Source organism: Dreissena polymorpha, chromosome 2 (assembly GCF_020536995.1).
Source record: "Dreissena polymorpha isolate Duluth1 chromosome 2, UMN_Dpol_1.0, whole genome shotgun sequence".
Classification (NCBI taxonomy): Eukaryota; Metazoa; Mollusca; class Bivalvia; order Myida; family Dreissenidae; genus Dreissena; species Dreissena polymorpha.
Window position 1 is genome coordinate 19,286,429 of NC_068356.1, and position 20,229 is coordinate 19,306,657.

General features: G+C 36.0%; 1 protein-coding gene and 1 long non-coding RNA gene across 2 annotated transcripts in view; both read left to right on the forward strand.

The window, feature by feature from the left end:
- The first annotated feature begins 1,761 nt into the window (after positions 1-1,761).
- LOC127866120 (hepatocyte growth factor-regulated tyrosine kinase substrate-like) overlaps positions 1,762-20,229 on the forward strand; it is a 36,080-nt gene continuing 17,612 nt past the window's right edge. The window contains exons 1-8 of the mRNA XM_052406524.1: positions 1,762-1,895; positions 6,006-6,090; positions 8,796-8,871; positions 9,236-9,328; positions 15,117-15,237; positions 16,003-16,124; positions 17,549-17,673; positions 18,150-18,222. Of these exons, the coding sequence (XP_052262484.1) occupies positions 1,859-1,895; positions 6,006-6,090; positions 8,796-8,871; positions 9,236-9,328; positions 15,117-15,237; positions 16,003-16,124; positions 17,549-17,673; positions 18,150-18,222 (732 nt within the window). The 5' untranslated portion in view covers positions 1,762-1,858. The remainder of the gene's footprint in view (positions 1,896-6,005; positions 6,091-8,795; positions 8,872-9,235; positions 9,329-15,116; positions 15,238-16,002; positions 16,125-17,548; positions 17,674-18,149; positions 18,223-20,229) is intronic.
- LOC127866123 (uncharacterized) lies at positions 13,733-15,116 on the forward strand. Its single transcript, XR_008042859.1, has 2 exons — positions 13,733-14,025; positions 14,182-15,116. It is a non-coding gene; the product is annotated as an uncharacterized LOC127866123 (long non-coding RNA).

The window sequence follows — 20,229 nt, forward strand, 5'->3', positions numbered from 1 at the left end:
TGCAAATGTCAGATTCCCCTGGGAGAGTTCCTAGACCAGTAAATACATCAGAGTACTTAGTTACAACCGTGTCTTTTGTGTAGAAATGTTTATGTTCAATTCCTGACACAAATTTGATTAGATTCATAGACATGCATGTGTCTAGACCTAATATGGGACTGGAGGGGCTGTCTACAATGTAAAAATCCAGATATGACTTTTTACCATCGTAGCTACATTGAAGACGAATCGTGCCTTGAACCTTAAGTGATGTTCCGTCGTAAGCTGATAGCTTGATGTGAGTGTTTTTGAGTGGACCTTTAATCCCTAACAATGCAAATTTACGTAATGGAATGATATTGACCTGTGCACCGGAGTCAATTTTAAACATTAGTTTTGTTTCTTTTGGACCAACATTCAGTTTAACATGAGCTTGATTCTTTTGCTTATCATAAATGACCGAATTGATAAAGTAATGATCATGCGTGTCACTTTGATCTGAGTCAGAAAAGTCATTTACCTCATTAACTCTGGCTTTATGTTTAGCTCTGGTGCTGTTGTCCTTAATCTTCTGGAAACACACTGACGCAAAATGGTTCATTTTGTGGCAATAATTGCAGTTCTTTCCCTGTGCCGGGCAAAGTTCTTTTGTAGGATGCTTGCTACCACCACAGTTTGCACATTTTCCCCTGTTTGCGTTGTTCGGCTTATGTCCCTTCCATTTGGGCTTGAAGCTGGTTGTTGTTGGACGTTTAGTTCCACTGGCACTGGCCACCGCATGGATACCACTATTGTCCATCGACTTCACCTGGCTTTTCGTCAACTCATATGTCCTGGCAATGTCCAGACATTTTTGAAGTGTCAGATCATTTCCTTCACTGATCATTCTTTCGCGGAGTTTTTGGGAACGGATTCCAAATATAATATGGTCGCGTATCATTTCATCTATTATTCCAGCAGGGTAATCACAGTCCTTTATTAATAATCGCAAATCTGTAGTAAATTGTTCGAATGTTTCTCCATCCTTTTGCATTCTTGTCTCGAAAACATATCTGGAGTAAATTTTGTTCGATTTTGGTTTGCAATATTGTTCAAATTGTTCAAAATGATGTTTCAAGTCTTTCTGCTGGTCATTTGTTAGTGTCCATGTACTGTAAATTGAACGACCCTTTTCGCCGACCCATAACATTAAATAATTACATTTGGTTTCTTCGTCTTTTCCTTTTAATGGACCTTTGAACATGAAATCACAGTGCGATCTGAACGATTTAAATGCTTGGTGTAAGTCCGGATTGTCCCAGTCCATCTTGGGTGTTTGGCCTATATTGTGTCCGCTATCCATCTTTTTAAAATGAGCAGAATGTCACAATTAGCACAAATTAATAAAATCCTGTAACTTATGATTGTATTAAAATCAAAATTCCATTGGTTTTATCCGGAGTTTTTTTAACTTCTGACACCATGTTGTAGTCTAGCCGGTGTTATTAATATAACGTAAGGCGTATGTGGCTACATGTTTATTCATTCATACCCAAGCTACAAGTGTGCAACAAACTATTAAGCATATTCATATAAACACAAGATTAACAGTAGAGATAACTCTTATGGGATCTAGTATGTAGTGTAACGCAGTAATGTCCCTTTAACATATTTCTTGACAATATGTAACAATTGGGACAAAACGTCAAATACCTTCATGCCCAATGTCGGTGGCACGAACTGGTAGTGGCACGAAATCAATCTCGGCCAACAACGACCACATTATTCGATATCTAATAATTTATTTACACCCGGAAGTGCGCTGAATGTCAACACAAATTCACGGGACGTTGAATCAGAATAGAGCTATTTTTAAATTATTTAAAGAAAATCATACGTAATGTTTGGCGGTCGGTCTTCATTTGATAAACTTTTAGGTAAGTAAAATATTATCCGCTCCCGCTATGTGCATAAATGGAACAACAATGCAATTTTTATTATCATTTGAGGGTGGGATTATTTATCTTTTTGTTATTCAACTTATTTAGTTATTTCTCGCCTGTTTTTTACTCTGACAACGTTAGCATTACCGATCGTAAAAAATCGCATTTGGCGATATAATTCTTGGTTGGCAATAACAAATCTGAAATTCATGAAATTGGCGATAAAAAAGTACCTTCTGATCTTCAAATGCACTCTCTAAATTCCTGTTTTTTGAGGCCTAGTTCTTCTTGAATGATCTTAGCTTTTATGGGTACACAAGGACAGCTCAGCGCTCTTCCTGATTAAACCAAATTCAATGTAAACATAATAAGTCTCAAGTTTGTCTATAAAATCGAATTCAAACAACCTAATACAGCGTAACAAACATGTTATCATCCATTGGACAGGTTTCCCTAAACTCCGTCGGACCTACAGACATATCCGACACAAGCAGTCAAGGGCCAATCAAAATTCTTAATTAGTCTCTCCAAAATGTCCGACACAAATATTTTCTGGTTTTTCCAAGAAATTAAAAGTATTTATAGGCGGAATACGCACTTTGCCAATTAGTGATATATGAGATTTTGTGAACCTCAGTCACAAATAGACACCACTCACCGTCCAATCAGCCGCCGTTGTTTTTTTCCTTTCATCAGACTGTCGTCGGTCGATGATCGCACAGACATCGGGTCCTTTTGTATCATCCGGCGGCGTCTGGATTAATTTTTAATCTCACAGTTTGTTTAACCCGACATCGGGCCTGGGAAGGAATCGAGTTGAGATCGAAAAAGGATCGGACAATCAACGAACGCTTATCGCCTGGCATGTGCCCGACATCAGATTCATTGTATGTGTATCATAACGAGCGCCGTCCGTCGGGCATCGTGCAGAGGCCCTCCGGCAATCAGACAGTCGCCGGCTGATGTATATGCCCCTGGGAAATACCTTTACTTTTGCCGATACACGTTCAATGAATCCGATGTCGGGCGCACGCCAGGCGATAACCGGTCGTTGATCGTCCGATCCTTTTTCGATCTCAACTTGATTCCTTTAAGACTTTAAATTAATCTGGACGCCGCCCGATACTACAAATTGGCCCAGTTTTCGTGCGATCATCAGCCAGTTGTCAGGCCGATGAGTGGAAAAATACGTGGACTGCTGATCGGACGGTGATCAGTGTCTATTTGTGACTGAGGTATAACAACCATCAGGGGTCTTGCTAGGTTCATAATTTAAGAAGTCTTTTTTTCTCAAAACCAAAATAGGGAGAAGTGACAACTTTTTGGAGAGAAATGGTACATTTGCATCGCGGATCCCAGTTTAAATTAAATCGATGCATTATGATGTAAAAGATTAATAATATGTGAAATTTGCATCTTATATGTCAGATTATAGTAAAATTTGCCTTAAAATATTCTTTGGTATAATCTGTTTCATAACAAAAAATTCATCCTTCTTACATTTTATTGTCTTTATGTTCTAGCTTAAGGTACATCACTACAGTTGGTATAGAACTGGTGTTGCTTAAAGTCAGAAAATATGCAAAAGCAGCATTGTATAGTTATGAAGACAAGAAAGGTCTCATAATAATTTGTTGGTCTCAACGAAGTAGATAGTGTTATACTGGATTAACCGTGGACTTTTTTCTACCTCCTACCCTTTTTGAGTATCGTACAATTTGTTTATATCGATCAGTATTATTGCATTTCAAAATCTTACTTCAACTGAAATAATGTTAATCCAAATTTATCCCCATTCCATTAATATTTTGTTTGGTCCTCTTCATGAAACTGCAACATAAATTGCAAAGTGTGGCAGTTGACGGCTCTTAGTGTAAACACAACACTTTTATGTATGTGATTTTTTAAAAATAAAATTCTTTTACTTCTTCCTGATTCTCAGAAAATGTTAGATGGATCAATCGGTGTGCGCACATTGTGACAAAAGGTGACATGACGATTTTCACATGTTCAGTGGTTATACCCCATCCCGATTGGATGCTAATTTTATCAAATCTTGTTGGCATACACCTATTACAATCGAGTACTCTTGCTTTTTGGATACGACGTCTTGATACCAGGTACAGTCTTCGAATAAGCCTATAAGCCCGAAGCCCGAGTCGATTCTTGGGTCGGTCGGTCGATCCTAAATGCTTATAAAATAGCCTGACCGGTCGATTAAATATTTGAGCATCATATCAACAACCTGATTTATACGCGTTTTTAAGAGGCACGATTAAATTCGCTATATAAATGCCTAAAATGACGTGAAATGTTTTAAAGAATTGCAGGAACACATGCAGCCGCCATTTTTCTTAACTGTCATGTAAAAATCCGGGTATGTTGCTATATAAAGTAATGATGCAATTGACGCCCAATCGAGATGAGGCTATTCAAACTGAACATGCGTAGATCACGTTCCGGGATATTCGCGCATCGGGCACATTGTAATGTTTTAAAATAATGACCAATCTAGAAGCGTATTTAATTTAAGAGGCATTTTCCGAAAATATATTTATAATTCATGAAAAATGGACATAGTAATTTTTCAATAAAAATAAAAGAGTCTGTAAGGAATATTGTACGCATGGGGTTAAAACAAATTGATCCTTATTACAGTTAGATTTCCATGTGTTTTAATCAATTATTCTTGCGTTTTTGAAGACGTTTTTTCAACTTATTATTAATACTTGTAGTACTTTTGTTTGTTCTGTAATCTCATTCTGCTACGTGACCTACTTTGCTACTTATAATCTGTTTAGGAATATACAATACTTTTCACGGTTGACACATGCTTATCAAAACATCAGGAGTAAATTAAAGAAGCAGACATTGTCACTTGGTAGATTGGGCAATTAACACACCCAGTGGTCTTTTGTTCTGAAGCCACATGCCGACAATTCAGAAATTCACCGGCGATTGTCCTAGTAATATTACGATAATAATCAATTTGCTATAAAATAAAACCAAACACCAGTCAAACTGATTAATGGAATCATTGAATGAGAACATGTGTAATAATAAAGTTACAATTAACAGCATAATTATCTGGTGCATTTTGCATTTCAAAAGGAAACAAAATACCCTTTATTACTATAATCACATGCATCTGTTTTTACTAATTGAAGTAGATAATCTGATTGTTAATAACTATTTTGGTGTTCCTGGTAAAAAAAGTCATAACATTTATATTGACCTTTTCGGGCTACTGAACATGTCTTCGTGCTATTCAAAATTCCATCTGATTAGACCGAATGGCTATTTGGCTAAACTATTTAGCGTGAAGACTGCAGGTAAACAACGCGCATAGTGGGTGTAATTAGCGGGTGTGTATGGAACTATCAGCTTTGCAGGGTTTAATACGCTTTAAATAAACAATGTTGACATGGATTTAATGGGAAGTAAATAACTCTTTAAATTGTTTATTGCAGCATTGTTTGCATTTATTCAGAATTTCTTTTACTTGTTTCCTTAACCACTCGATACACAGTAATCAGAGGATATATAATCCTTAATTACAATACTTTCACCGAGACAGAGAAGTCTACATTTATTTTACATTACATACATGTATTTATTTACAATATCCCATGATGCGCTTGATCATGCGGGTCCTTGTATTGATTAGTTTGTTTACATTAATAACAAGGCTCTCTGAGATAAACAAATGTTAAAATCTTACAAAATTACTTAATTAATCCAAATTTTTCTGAATTTGTTAATGAAAATTTTTGGGATAAAAACTGTGAATTGTACATGGTTTAGTGTATTTTGGCAAACAAAATTTTGGGGGGGGGGGGGGGGCTTTATAGTAGAAAGTAATGTTAAAACATATCTGAAATGTAAGATGTGCACTAGGCCATGCATTAAATTCCAATTTAAACCTCATCATAATCGATTACATTTACTTACAGACTACTAGTTTTTTCCATGTTGACACCCACACTTTTGTGAGATTTGTGAATATCTGGCCATTTTCTGTTAGTTTGCTGTATAAGCTCTTTTTTCCCCATAAAAAACACAAGCTATAGTATATATCATAATGATAACCATTTTTTTTTCCAGAGAAAGCTACTAGTCAGTTGTTGCTAGAACCTGACTGGGACTCAATTTTGCAAATCTCTGACTGCATTCGACAAGGAGACGTGCAGTAAGTACTTTAACCAATTGTCCTTGTAATGTACATGTATTAAAAGTGTACTTTTTTAGGGTTCATCCTGAATGATTAGCAGACAGACAGACAGATTTTTTATTCGAGACTTATACAAAGTACATCGTCTATATATACATATATATATACAATCGCACATATATATTGTCACGTGATATTATACAAAAAATAAATAAGCAGAAGAAATATGTTAGATAAAAAACAAACACAAAATACACAGAAAGCAAAACTCGTGTTAAAAAAAAAGATTGTTACAAATGCAGTTGGTAATATATTAGACACATTATAATTATACAGGAGATGGATATATTATGACATATCATTTATCAGTCTTGATCGTATAGAAAGCGCGTTTTTGACAAACAGTGACAGATTAATAAGTTCCATTTTATCCACTGTTTTTAACAAATTCAAATATTTATAAACAGATGGTTTGATATAGTAGTTGTTTTTTATGTATTTTTTTCTAAAATCATTATACATGGAGCATACACAAACAAAATGAAATTCATCCTCAATGTCATTTAAAACACAGAAAATGCAGTATCTTACAGATCTTTCCTCTACATTTCTAGCGTATCTACCCGTTTGAATTCTCAAAGGGTGTAAAGATAAACATAATCTACTAACATATGCTCTTGCCTCTTATTGATTTAGGTAGAATATTTTGATATGGTTCATTTACTACAGATGCTTTAAACTGCCTATACATATCCATCATAGAGCTTTCCTTTACAGCATTGCACCATTTAAGTTTAAAAGAGTTAACAATTCTACATTTAAATACAAACAAAAATGATTTCATATCAAAAGCATGCCCATTTTCGAATACATCTGTAAAACCATAATCATTTAACATCTTTTTAACATTATATACCCAAATTGTGCAACCCTTTTCACAATATCTAACGGCTTCGTTGTATACATATTTTAAAATGATGTTGTCACTTGACTGCAGCATAAACTAATATATCAGAATACGTACATATCTATGTATATAAAGCGGATATCTCCCAAGTTTGCCATACACCATATTATTACATGTTTTAAGTCTAACTTTTAACAGACGTTTTAAGAATTTTAGATGCAACCTTTCTAATTCTTTTGACTTAGTATATCCCCAAACTTCTGCTCCATAATTGATGATAGAGCCAACAAAGACATCAAACAATTGACAAAGAGTACTAGGCTTCAAATCATAGTCCTGACATTTACCAAGTAAAACATTCATGGCCTTTAGCTCGTTACCAACTAAATATTCTTGATTAAGATTAAAACTACCAGTAAAATTTAGAACAACTCCTAAATAGTTTAAATCACTAACAACTTCTATTGGCTGACTATTGTAGGTCCACTTCTCTGAGGTCAGTAATCCACCTCGCTTACAAAAAACATATTTTTTGTCTTATTTATGTTAACCTGCAATCCCCAATTATTGCAGTAAGTGTACAAATGGTCTAAATGGTTTTGAATTTCTGTTGGATTTTTACCTATAATAGCCATGACGTCAGCAAACAAAAGTAATAAAATCATAACATCATCTAAATTTATGCCTGCATTAACATCATCTTGGAGGTAAAGTTGCAAGTCCTCAACAAAGAGAGAAAATAGCAAAGGAGACATTACCTCCCCCTGACGCAAGCCTAATGAGTATGAGAAATAATCAGAAAATGAAGAAAATGACTTAACACATGATTTAACATTGTTATACATATCTCTAACAACTCGTAAAACTTTACCCTGAATTCCCAATTTAAATATTTTCAACCAAAGACCGTTTCTATAAATAGAATCAAAACATTTCAAAATATCGACAAAAATAACATACAGACGTTTATTTTCAAACATATAGTTCTGAACTAATGACTGAAGTATAAATATTGCATCTACATGTACAGTTGAACGTCCTTTTAGAAATCCGAATTGGGCGTCCGAAATAATGTTATATTCATTGCAGACATTTTCAACTCTCTTATTAATAACTGAGGTAAACAGTTTAGAAAGACAGCTTACAAGTGTAATACCTCTGTAGTTGTTTACATCTGACTCGGAGCCCTTTTTGTGTAATGAAACAATAATACCGACTGTCCACGCTTCGGGGAACACTCCAGAGTATATTATCTTATTAAACATAGCATCATTCATATTTTATGTGCGATTTATGTTGTTAAGTTATTGCTACTTGTGTTTTGGTCATTTAAAGATGCCATTCCCCAATCTAAAAGGTATTATCACAGTATAGATTGTTTAAAAAACTGTTAATAAGAAAATTCCCCTATTATCAATATGTGCATTGAAAGAGGCGATTTTTTTTTGTTACCTTAATTCATTTGCATTAAGCCTGTCATTAGCCATTATTATTTAAGTAAATTTTGTTGAAAGACAACTATATGTCTGTGTCACTTTAGGCTCAAACTTATGCTTGGTTCTTTTTGTATAAGTTAATAATTATATCATATGCCGACATGTTTAAAGATTGAAAAACCCTTTTCGGTCGGAAAAATGTATGGTATCATAAGACATTTGAACTCTAACCTTTGTCATTTTTTTTAAACAATCAACAAATTATACAATCAATAGTTTCTAAAAAGAAAACCCAACACAAGCTTGATTTTGAGTTTATGCCAAGGTCTGTACTGGGATGTGTTTATGTTGTTTATATCTGTTAAATTTTGTATCTGCAGGCCCAAGCTGGCAGTTGTAGGGATCCGAAGGAAGATTGCAGTAGAGAATCCCCATGTGTCCTTGTATGCTCTTCAGGTAAGTGTCCAACTTTGTGTGTCTGTGTTTAAATGTTATGACACACTTTGTCTGTTATGGTACAGTTTTATAAAGAAACATAATTACATTGCAAAGCCTCTCAGATTATGATGGGCTCTTGTACATGTACTTTAAAAAAATAAGAAGATATCACATTGATAAACAAATCACACCAAAATGAATATAAACTGACTCGAAGGTATGTTAGCTAGCTATCAATTTGACATTCAAATGGCGAAACAAATTCATAGTTAAATTTTTTGATCATACAAAGATATTAAAACAAGAAATATATTCCTAAAAAATTAATTGTGAGTTACCTGAAATTTTATGAGCTATTTTCATAGATGTCTTCTTGTTACAGGTGCTGGAGTCTTGTATGAAAAACTGTGGATCTCTGGTCCATGATGAAGTAGCCACAAAGGAGTTTATGGAATTTCTGAAGGGCTTGGTGAATGTGAGTCAATTGTATATAGCATTTAATCAAAAATGTCAGCGGAGCATGTCGCTTGACTTTAAAAAAAAGGACATATTAGATTTAACCTTTTTTGCCTAAAGCAATGTTTATGTCATATACAGTGTTCGACGCTAACTAATCTGAGTAAAGTGTCCAAGGACTCCTAACTTTTGAAATTTAGGGGTCCGGAAAGATTTCAAGGAGTCCAACAATTAATACACTTTTTATATCATATTTTCGGCTAATAACACATGTCAATCCATGAAATTTTTAATGTAAAAAAATTGTATGTTTGTTTTTAGATCCAAGTTGTAAGTGACTGGTGTTCAATATTTGTTATATCACATTGCAAAATATTTAACGCATTGATTCCAGTAATATTTAAGTTAATAATTTACTTAATTATTGTTAGATTTCAACATATTCTATTTTCTATTATGTATTATGATTGCTTGTTTAACCTCGACATTTGCGTTAAAAAACATTCTCGGAGCCATCTGTTTTGTTAGTGTCATTGTTAATCACATTGTAAGGGTTAACAACCCTATATTTCTCATTGCTTTTTATATATTCTTTATTAGCTCATCTATTTTTTTGAAAAAAAAAGAGCTATTGTCATCACCTTGGCGTCAGCGTCGGCATCCGGTTAAGTTTTGCGTTTATGTCCACTTTTCTCATAAAGTATCAATGCTATTGCATTCAAACTTGGTACACTTACTGACTATCATGAAGGGACTGGGCAGGCAAAGTTACATAACTCTGGCTTGCATTTTGACAGAATTATCTGCCCTTTTTATACTTAGAAAATTGAAAATTTTGGTTAAGTTTTGTGTTTAGGTCCATTTTATTCCTTAAGTATCAAAGCTATTGCTTTCATACTTGCAACACTTACTAACTATCATAAGGGGACTGTGCAGGCAAAGTAATGTAACTCTGACTGGCATTTTGACAGAATTATGTGCCCTTTTTATACTTAGAAAATTGAAAATTTGGTTAAGTTTTGTGTTTAGGTCCACTTTTTTCCTACACTCACTAACTATCGTAATGGGACTGTGCAGGCAAAGTTATGTAACTCTGACTGGCATTTTGACGGAATTATGGGCCCTTTATACTTGAAAATTGGGTTAAGTTTTGTGTTTGGTCCACTTTACCCCTAAAGTATGATAGATATTGCTTTCATACTTGGAAAACTCACAAACTGTCATAAGGGGACAGTAAAGGACAAGTTGCATAACTCTGTTTGTCATTTTTACGGAAATACGGCCCTTTTTTGACTTAGTACATGTAACTTTGAATATATGGTTACATTTTGTGTTTAGATCCACTTTACTTCTAATGTATCATGGCTATTGCTTTTAAACTTCAAATACTTTCATGATATCATGCTACCCCCCCCCCCTCCCGAATCCCCCCTCAATCCCCCCCCCCATTTTTTTTAAAATTAAAGATCATCTAATAAATGACCACCACATCCTCACACTATACCCCCCCCCCCCCCACCCCCAAAAAATAATTTTTATGCCCCCAGTAGGGTGGCATATAGCAGTTGAACTGTCCGTCCTACCGAAAAAAACTTTAACATTGGCCATACCTTTTTCACTTTTGAAGAAAGCAACTTGATATTTAGCATGCATGTGTATCTCATGGAGCTGCACATTTTTAATTGTGAAAGGTCAAGGTCATCCTTCAAGGTAAAATGTCAAATTTATGGTGTCTGTCCGTCTGAAAACTTTAACATTGGCCATAACTGTTTTAATATTGACGATAGCAACTTGATATTTGGCATGCATGTGTATCTCATGGAGCTGAACATTTTGGTGGTGAAAGGTGAAGGTCAAGGTCATCCTTCAAGGTCAAATATCAAATATGTGGCGTCTGTCGGTCCGAAAACTTTAACATTGGCCATAACTTTTTTAATATTGAAGATAGCAACTTGAAATTTGGCATGCATGTGTATCTCATGAAGCGGCACATTTTGAGTGGTGGAAGTTCAAGGTCAAGGTCATCCTTCAAGGTCAAATTATTTTTTTTTAAATTCAAAGCGGCGTTCTCATGAAGCTGCACATTTTGAGTGATGGAAGTTCAAGGACAAAGTCATCCTTTAAGGTCAAGGTCATCCTTCAAGGTCAAAGGTAAAAAAATAAATAATTTCAAAGCAGTGTTTTCATGAAGCTGCACATTTTGAGTGGTGGAAGTTCAAGGTCAAGGTCTTTCTTGAAGGTCAAGGTCATCCTTCAAGGTCAAAGGTAAAAAATAAATAAATTTCAAATCGGCATTATCATGAAGCTGCACATTTTGAGTGGTGGAAGTTCAAGGTCAAGGTCATCCTTCAAGGTCAAGGTCATCCTTCAAGGTCAAAGGTCATTTTTTTTTTTAAATACAAAGCGGCGTTATCATGAAGCTGCACATTTTGAGTGGTGGAAGTTCAAGGTCAAGGTCATCCTTCAAGGTCAAAAAAATAAATCAAGCAGCATTCTCATGAAGCTGCACATTTTGAGTGGTGGCAGTTCAAGGTCAAGGTCATTCTTCAAGGTCAAGGTCATTCTTCAAGGTCAAAGGTCAAAAAATAGTAATTTCAAAGCGGCGTTATCATGAAGCTGCACATTTTGAGTGGTGGAAGTTCAAGGTCAAGGTCATTCTTCAAGGTCAAAGGTCAAAAAATAATAATTTCAAAGCGGCGTTATCATGAAGCTGCACATTTTGAGTGGTGGAAGTTCAAGGTCAAGGTCATTCTTCAAGGTCAAAGGTCAAAAAAAATATTTCAAAGTGGTGTTCTCATAAAGCTGCACAATTTGAGTTGTGGAAGTTCAAAGTCAAGGTCATCCTTCAAGGTCAAAGGTAAAAAAAAACAATTTTTTTTTTTGAAAGCGGGGCAATAGGGGGCATTGCTCTTCTGACAAACACATCTCCTGCACAATTTCCTCAAGGATTACACCCTGTTGCCATCATCAGTAAGTAACTTGCCACTATTTAATCGTGGAGGAGTACACGGAAGGCACCGATTATTGTGGTTGGTATGACAATGCTTACAAACTGCAATAAACCTTTATATTCATTGATTGATAGTGACACGGGTCATTCACGCTCAAACGATTCACAACCGATCCGATTTTCAGTACCTTAGGGCCATACAACATACAATGTGTAAAAAAATCGGATTTTGTGATGATTTTTATAGTACCGGTAATGAGAAACTGTTTGGCGAAGCTAGTTTACTACAACAAAACTATCAGTGATAAAATGGCCACGATAGTTTCATAGTTTGCATGTTCCCCTATTACTACACGCACGGACAATGACAGGGAACCAAAATGAATAATTTCGGATTGTTTTGTTTTTGTCATTGTGTTTAAGCAGAATGATTTGTGGCACATTTTTTGGATCCACAAAATTTTGGACATTCTGATATTGTGAAACAAATAAGGAAATCAGCTGATTTTTTTTTAATTCAAAGATGATTTTAAATGAGTCTGACGGATTCCCATAACGCAAAAACAAGGAGTTCGAGTCCCGTTTTAAGGAGTCTCGGACTCCCGTTTGTGTCGAACGCTGATATAAACTGATATGATGGAATATATATTCTATCTGTCTGCAAATGAAGATATTCTTCCCTTTAAGACAAAACACTTATTTTCTATTCCACAAAAAAGACAGGCTGTCATAACTGACAATTCAAGCTTATAAATGCTTTTCAAGCACTATTTAAATACAAAACAACAACATAATTTCATTGCATCTGGACATAAACTGGCAAGCTAACTGCCCCTGCATTAGTCTGTTTGATAGATTTGCCACTAAACAACATTCATGATTGTTATAATGGTGAAAAATATATTATGAAACATGAACAACAGAGACATATTGACTGTTGTCTGTTCTTACATATGCAACAAGGTACATGTATGTAAAGAACAGACACCAGTCTTAAAGGGATCTTTTCACGGTTTGGTAAATTGACAAAATTGAAAAAAGTTGTTTCAGATTCGCAAATTTTCGTTTTAGTTATGATATTTGTGAGGAAACAGTATTACTGAACATTTACCATAGTCCAATATAGCAATTATATGTATCTTTTGACGATTTGAAAACCTACAAATTATAAAGCATTGCAACTCGAAACGATTGAATAATTTGGAGAGTTCTGTTTTTGTCGTTTAAATTTACGAAACTACGAAGGTTGCTTATATAAGGTATAAAATACTTTACTTGAGTCTACCCGGCGGAATAGCCAAGAGGGCTAATGCGTTTTTACTTCAGACTAACTCCAGGACTCCGGGGGTCACTGGTTAGAGCCCTGGTACCGGCTACTTTTTTTTCCTTTTTTATACGCCCGTATAAAATACGGGACGTATTATGTGAAACCCCTTGGCGGCGGGCGGGCGGGCGGGCGGCGGGCGGCGGGCGGCGGGCGGAAGGCATCACTTTGTCCGGACTCTAATTCAAATTGTATTCATCCGATCTTCACCAAACTTGGTCAGCAGTTGCATCTAGTTGATATCTAGGCCAAGTTCGAATATGGGTCATGCCGGGTCAAAAACTAGGTCATAGGGTCAATAAGTGCATTTTCAAAGGGGCCACTTTGTCCGGACTCTATTTCAAATTGTATTCATCCGATCTTCACCAAACTTGGTCAGCAGTTGTATCTAGTTGATATCTAGGCCAAGTTCGAATATGGGTCATGCCGGGTCAAAAACTAGGTCATAGGGTCAATAAGTGCATTTTCAAAGGGGCCACTTTGTCCGGACTCTATTTCAAATTGTATTCATCCGATCTTCACCAAACTTGGTCAGCAGTTGCATCTAGTTGATATATAGGCCAAGTTCGAATATGGGTCATGCCGGGTCAAAAACTAGGTCATAGGGTCAATTAGTGCATTTTCAACGGCGCCACTTTGTCCGGACTCTAATTCAAATTGTATTCATCCGATCTTCACCAAATTTGGTCAGAAGTTGTGTCTAGATGATATGTAGGTCAAGTTCAAATATGGGTCATGCCGGGTCAAAAACTAGGTCACGAGGTTACTTAGTGCATTTCAAGCATTTAGCATGGTGTCCGCTCTCTAATTGAAGTAGTTTTCATCTGATCTTCACCTAATTTGGTCAGAAGTTGTGTCTAGATGATATGTAGGTCAAGTTCGAACATGGGTCATGCCGGGTCAAAAACGAGGTCACATAGTGCATTTCAAGCATTAAGCATGTTGTCCGCTCTTTAATTGAAGTAGTTTTCATCTGATCTTCACCAAATTTAGTCAGATGTTACATCTAAGTGATATCTAGGTCAAGTTCAAATATGGGTCATGCCGGGTCAATAACTAGGTCTTGAGGACACTTTCAAGCATTGAGCATGGTGTCCAAAACCTTCGAACGGGCGTATCTTGTGACAGTTTGGCACTCTTGTTTAATTTTATTCTAGATTTTTTTCTGGAGCTTTTAAGATCCAATTTTTACATTTATCAATATAAAGCATTTAATGACAAACTTCAAAATATGCCAGAATCTGTGAAAAGGCCCCTTTAATGTTCATGTTCAATAATATCTGATGAGCATTACAACAACCATGATTGGTGTTGTTTATTGTATGCTAGGCATTCCTCATAAAATTTGTGTTGTTTTTAAATTGAAATGTTGCTCCCCTTAACATATTCTTTTCTGATGATGCCTGTTTGAGAAAGTTAATTGATGTTTTATCTATCAAGATCAGTTCATTGTGAAAATTATCTCTTCAGAAAACAGGTAATATAATATATATTTGGATATTCTTTGCTATCATTGTCTATTATTCCTTTAAGGTTCGTGGTGATCCAGTAAAAGCAAAGATCTTAGAGCTTGTGCAGGTTTGGTCGCACGCCTTTCGTAACGAGTCCCGGTACAAAGTGGTACAAGACACCTTCAACCTATTGAAACTTGAAGGTAGGTGGCAATAACATGTCCACATGTCTGCATCCTGTTAAAGTCCATGTCCATGGAAAATTAATCAGTTCACGCAAAAATATGAAATCCTTTTTCATTAAAGAATGCGATGTTTATTTCTCTGAAAACCCCTTGTTTGTGCAAACAACATTAAATTATATTTATGTTTGAAATCAGTTGGCTTAAGTAGTATATAAACTGTTCTGAATGGTCTGTACAAATATAGAGTACTCGCTTGATTAACTCCGGAGGCACCAAACACTATCACTTGTAAAAAACTTTAAGATAAATAATAACCAAATCATTATTGTTTTAGTAATTTCAATGTGTTTTTCTTGCATTTTGGTTATAAATATTTCCATTAGAATCAATATCTGCAAAGTTGAATTTTTAAGGGAATATAAATTATAATGATAATCATATTGAAAACATTTTAAACTAAATACTGCTTCTTTCTTTCTCGGTAGAAAAAAATAGACTAAAGTCCAGTTAGTTTAGTTTAAACCTATTTATTTTACATTGATTGCTTTGAAAGCCTAAGACTTATTGGAATGCTCGAGTCAGTTTTCTGGGTAGAACCAGTACCTGGTGTCAAGGAATAAGAATAGATCTACACTGGAGATCAAGTCTTTGACCTCCTGGTTGCTAGACGGACACCATGTCATCAACTACTCGGTTTGTTAAGGAATGATAATTTTCAAACTTCTAGCATTCACAATTTAAATGGATTTTTGGTGGGCTCAGTTTCTGACAATTTTCCTGTAGGTCAGAGTTTTCCTCAGCTGAAGGAGTCAGACGCCATGTTTTCAGCAGAGAAAGCCCCTGAGTGGAAGGATGCAGACTGCTGCTCCAGATGCAGGACTGCCTTTGGTGTTGTGCAACGAAAGGTACTTAACAACCCATGCGAAAGACGTTTGGCTTTGAACAAATTCGATAAAATTTGCTGAGGTGCGATAATATTTCCGAAAATGTCGGACCTTGTTTGACAAAAAAAAACACAGCGATATCTATAAATTTATTTAAAAATGAACACAAAGATATTTATAAGAAAAAAAAGGACTGGTTTATGTTTATTTTACTTAGATAGATTATTGAACTTTAAAATAATGCAGATTTTACCAACCTGTCAAACCAGCCATCTTTGCTGATGACGTAACGAACTCCAAGCGCGATTCTTAGAACCAATCAAATATTGCACCTATTTTCGTGACCTAGGCGACACAACACATTTTTGAGTGGTTAAAACTGAATTTTACTGGTTAAAAAAATATTTCTTAGCGGGATCACAAAATGACAGCTCCAGCTTAGAAAATTCATAGCGAGTAAAGTCAAGATATAAAGCAAATATTTATGTGAAATAAACGCGTATCACTTTCTTACTGATATGGCTTGAAAATGAGCGGCATATAATACAAATTATATACAAGTAATAAAAGTGTATAAACGGCACGGATGTCGCCATTGTGAACATTGCGCGATTCAGCCCTCCGAAAGTCCTAATGTTTTATATATTCTTTAAAAAATAACTTGTTATATATAAAAAATTCATAAAGCTTTCTTCAATTATAACTTAAATTTTTACCATATGTTTTCATATTACAGGTTTCAATTAAGTTGTTATTTTATTAGCTCGGCTGTTTACAGAGAAAACCCAAAGTATTGTCAAAGCCAGCTCGTCGTCCGCCGTACGCGTCGTGCTAATACCTTAACATTTTGTTTAGGTTTTGAACTTTGGCTCTAAAATCAAAGTGCTTCAACCTACAACTTTGAAACTTTATATAAAGCTGCACCTTGATGAGTTCTACATGCCGCACCCATTTTTGGGTCACTAGGTCAAAGGTCAAGATCAATTTTACCTCTTAAAAAAAATCAAAAAAAAATCCCACAAGCTTTCATTTATTCAAAACTGCAGCCGCAGCCTAGCCTGGCACCCATTATGCAGTGCTCTTGTTGTATTTAGAATTGTTAAACATTGTGAACATCATGATAAAAGTAAACTGTACCAAAAGTATGCCTATTGTTTGTTGAAATAGAACAAGGTCCAGTAAAATATGTCTCCATAAATCAAAGTTCGTACTTAAAGATTAAATTTGGCTGAACAATCTTTTATCATTTATTCCGCAATTTATAATAATTTACCAAAAATTGCCACAATATGGATAAAGTGTATCACAGCAGGGTGTGTGTGTGTGTGGTGTGTGTGTGGGGGGGTTTAAGTCACACGTATTTATTTTAAAATAGATAATTTTGAACCATATTTATTACATAGTTTTACCTTTTGTCGAACAGCCGTATTTTTCTTGCTCTTCAGCATCACTGTCGCGCCTGTGGAGATGTGGTGTGCCAGAAGTGTTCCTCTAAGAACTCCATCATCCCCAAGTTTGGTATCGAGAAGGAAGTGCGTGTCTGTGACGCCTGCTATGAGAAGATTAACAAGTAGGGCACCCAACACTTGAAGTACAAAAACATGCATCGAATTGCATTGTATACATTGTAAAATGCTGCACTCGCCACTTTAGCTTATCTCACAGCTTAACCTGTGATTGAAAACTTTCTGACATATGTGTCTTGTTCTGAGAAAACTGGGCTTAATTCATGTGCGTAAAGTGTCGTCCCAGATTAGCCTGTGCAGTCCGCACAGGCTAATCAGGGACGACACTTTCTGCTTTTATGGTATTTTTAGTTTCAAGGAAGTCCCTCCTTACCGAAAATCAGGCTAATTATGCCCAGTTTTATCAGAACAAGACACATATTTACATTCTTAAAGCCTTTATTTTGAGATTTGACAACTTATTCCCACAGCGTAATATTTACTGCTGCATATCTTTAAGGAGTTTTTATCTTAAACACCTTTTACAAGACATACATATATTACGCTGTCATACATATCTAGCTTTTGACTGTGACTGCAGGCCTACTGCTGGAGGTAAAGAGGATGAACTGCCAGCTGAGTATCTCAACAGCCCACTCGCAAAGCAGTCTCAGGTACACATGATGAAATTATTTATATTATGTGTAATTTTGTCAGGTGAAAATAATTATTGTTTAAATGGTTTTTTAGCTCACCTGATTGCTCAGGTGAGCTTTTGTGACCGGTCTTTGTCCGTCGTATGTCCGTCCGTACGTCCGTTAGCATTAGCTTGTAAACACTCTAGAGGCCACATTTCTTGTCCCATCTTCATGAAACTTGGTCAGAAGCTTTGTCCCAATGAAATCTCTGCCGAGTTCGAAACTGGGTTGTGCTGGGTCAAAAACTAAGTCACTAGGTCAAAAAAAGAAAAACCTTGTAAACACTGTAGAAGTCACATTTCATGCCCAATCTTCATGTAACTTTGTCAAAATGTTTGTCTTAATGAAATCTTGGTTGAGTTCAAAAGTAGTTCTGATCCGTTGAAAAACATGGCCGCCAGTTGGCGGGGCAGTTTTCCTTATTTGGCTATTGAGAAACCTTGTAAACACTCTAGAAGTCACAATTTTTGCCCAATCATCATGAAAGTTGGTCAAAACATTGGTTTAATTGATGTTTCAGACGAGTTCGAAAATGGTCGAGATCGGTGAAAAAACATGACCGCCAGTGGGCGGGGCAATTTCAATATGTATATATTGGCAGTTGTCCCTATTTGGCTATAGAGAAACCTTGTAAACACTCTAGAAGTCACAATTTTTGCCCAATCATCATGAAAGTTGGTCAAAACATTGGTTTTATTGATATCTCGGACGAGTTTGAAAATGGTCGGGATCGGTGAAAAAACATGGCCGCCAGTGAAAACATGTGAACACAGTAGAAGTCACATTTTTGGCCCAATTTTCATGACATTTGCTCAGAACATTTGTTTCCTTGATACGAGAGTTGAGTTAAAAAATGGTTCCGGTCAGTTGAATAACATGGCTGCTAGGAGGGGACAGTTTTCGAATTATGCCCCCCCCCCCCCCCTTTCGAAGAAGAGGGGGTATATTGTTTTGCTCATGTCGGTCCGTCCGTCTACCAGATGGTTTTTGGATGATAACTCAAGAGCGCTTATGCCAAGGATCATGAAACTTCATAGGTAAATTGATCATGACGCGCAGATGACCCCTATTAATTTTCAGGTCACTAGGTCAAAGGTCAAGGTCATGATGACCCAAAATAGTAAAATGGTTTCCGGATGATAACTCAAGAACACTTATGCCTAGGATCATGAAACTTCATAGATACATTGATCATGACTCGCAGATGACCCCTATTGATTTTCAGGTCACTAGGTCAAAGGTCAAGGTCACGATGACCCGAAATAGTAAAATGGTTTCTGGATGATAACTCAAGAACGCTTTGGCCTAGGATCATGAAACTTCATAGGTACATTGATCATGGCTCGTAGATGACCTCTTATGATTTTCAGGTCACTAGGTCAAAGGTCAAGGTCACGGTGACCTGAAATAGTAAAATCGTTTCCAGATGATAACTCAAGAAGCTCATGCCTAGGATCATGAAACTTCATAGGTACATTGATCATGACTTGAAGATGATCCCTATTGATTTTCAGGTCACTAGGTCAAAGGTCAAGGTCACGGTGACCCGAAATAGTAAAATGGTTTCCGGATGATAACTCAAGAACGCATACGCCTAGGATCATGAAACTTCATGGGTAGATTGATCATGACTCGCAGATGTCCCCTATTGATTTGAGGTCACAAGGTCAAAGGTCAAGGTCATGGTGACCTGAAATAGTAAAATGGTTTTTGGATGATAACTTAAGAACGCTTATGCCTAGGTTCATGAAACTTTATATTGATCATGACTCGCAGATGACCCCTATTGATTATCAGGTCACTAGGTCAAAGGTCAAGGTCACAGTGCCAAAAAACGTATTTACACAATGGCTGTCAAGGTCATGGTGACTCAACTTAGAAAAATGGTTTCCGGATGATAACTCAAGAATGCTTACGCCTAGGATCATGAAACTTTATAGGTACATTGATCATGACTCGCAGATGAAATAATGATGAAACTTG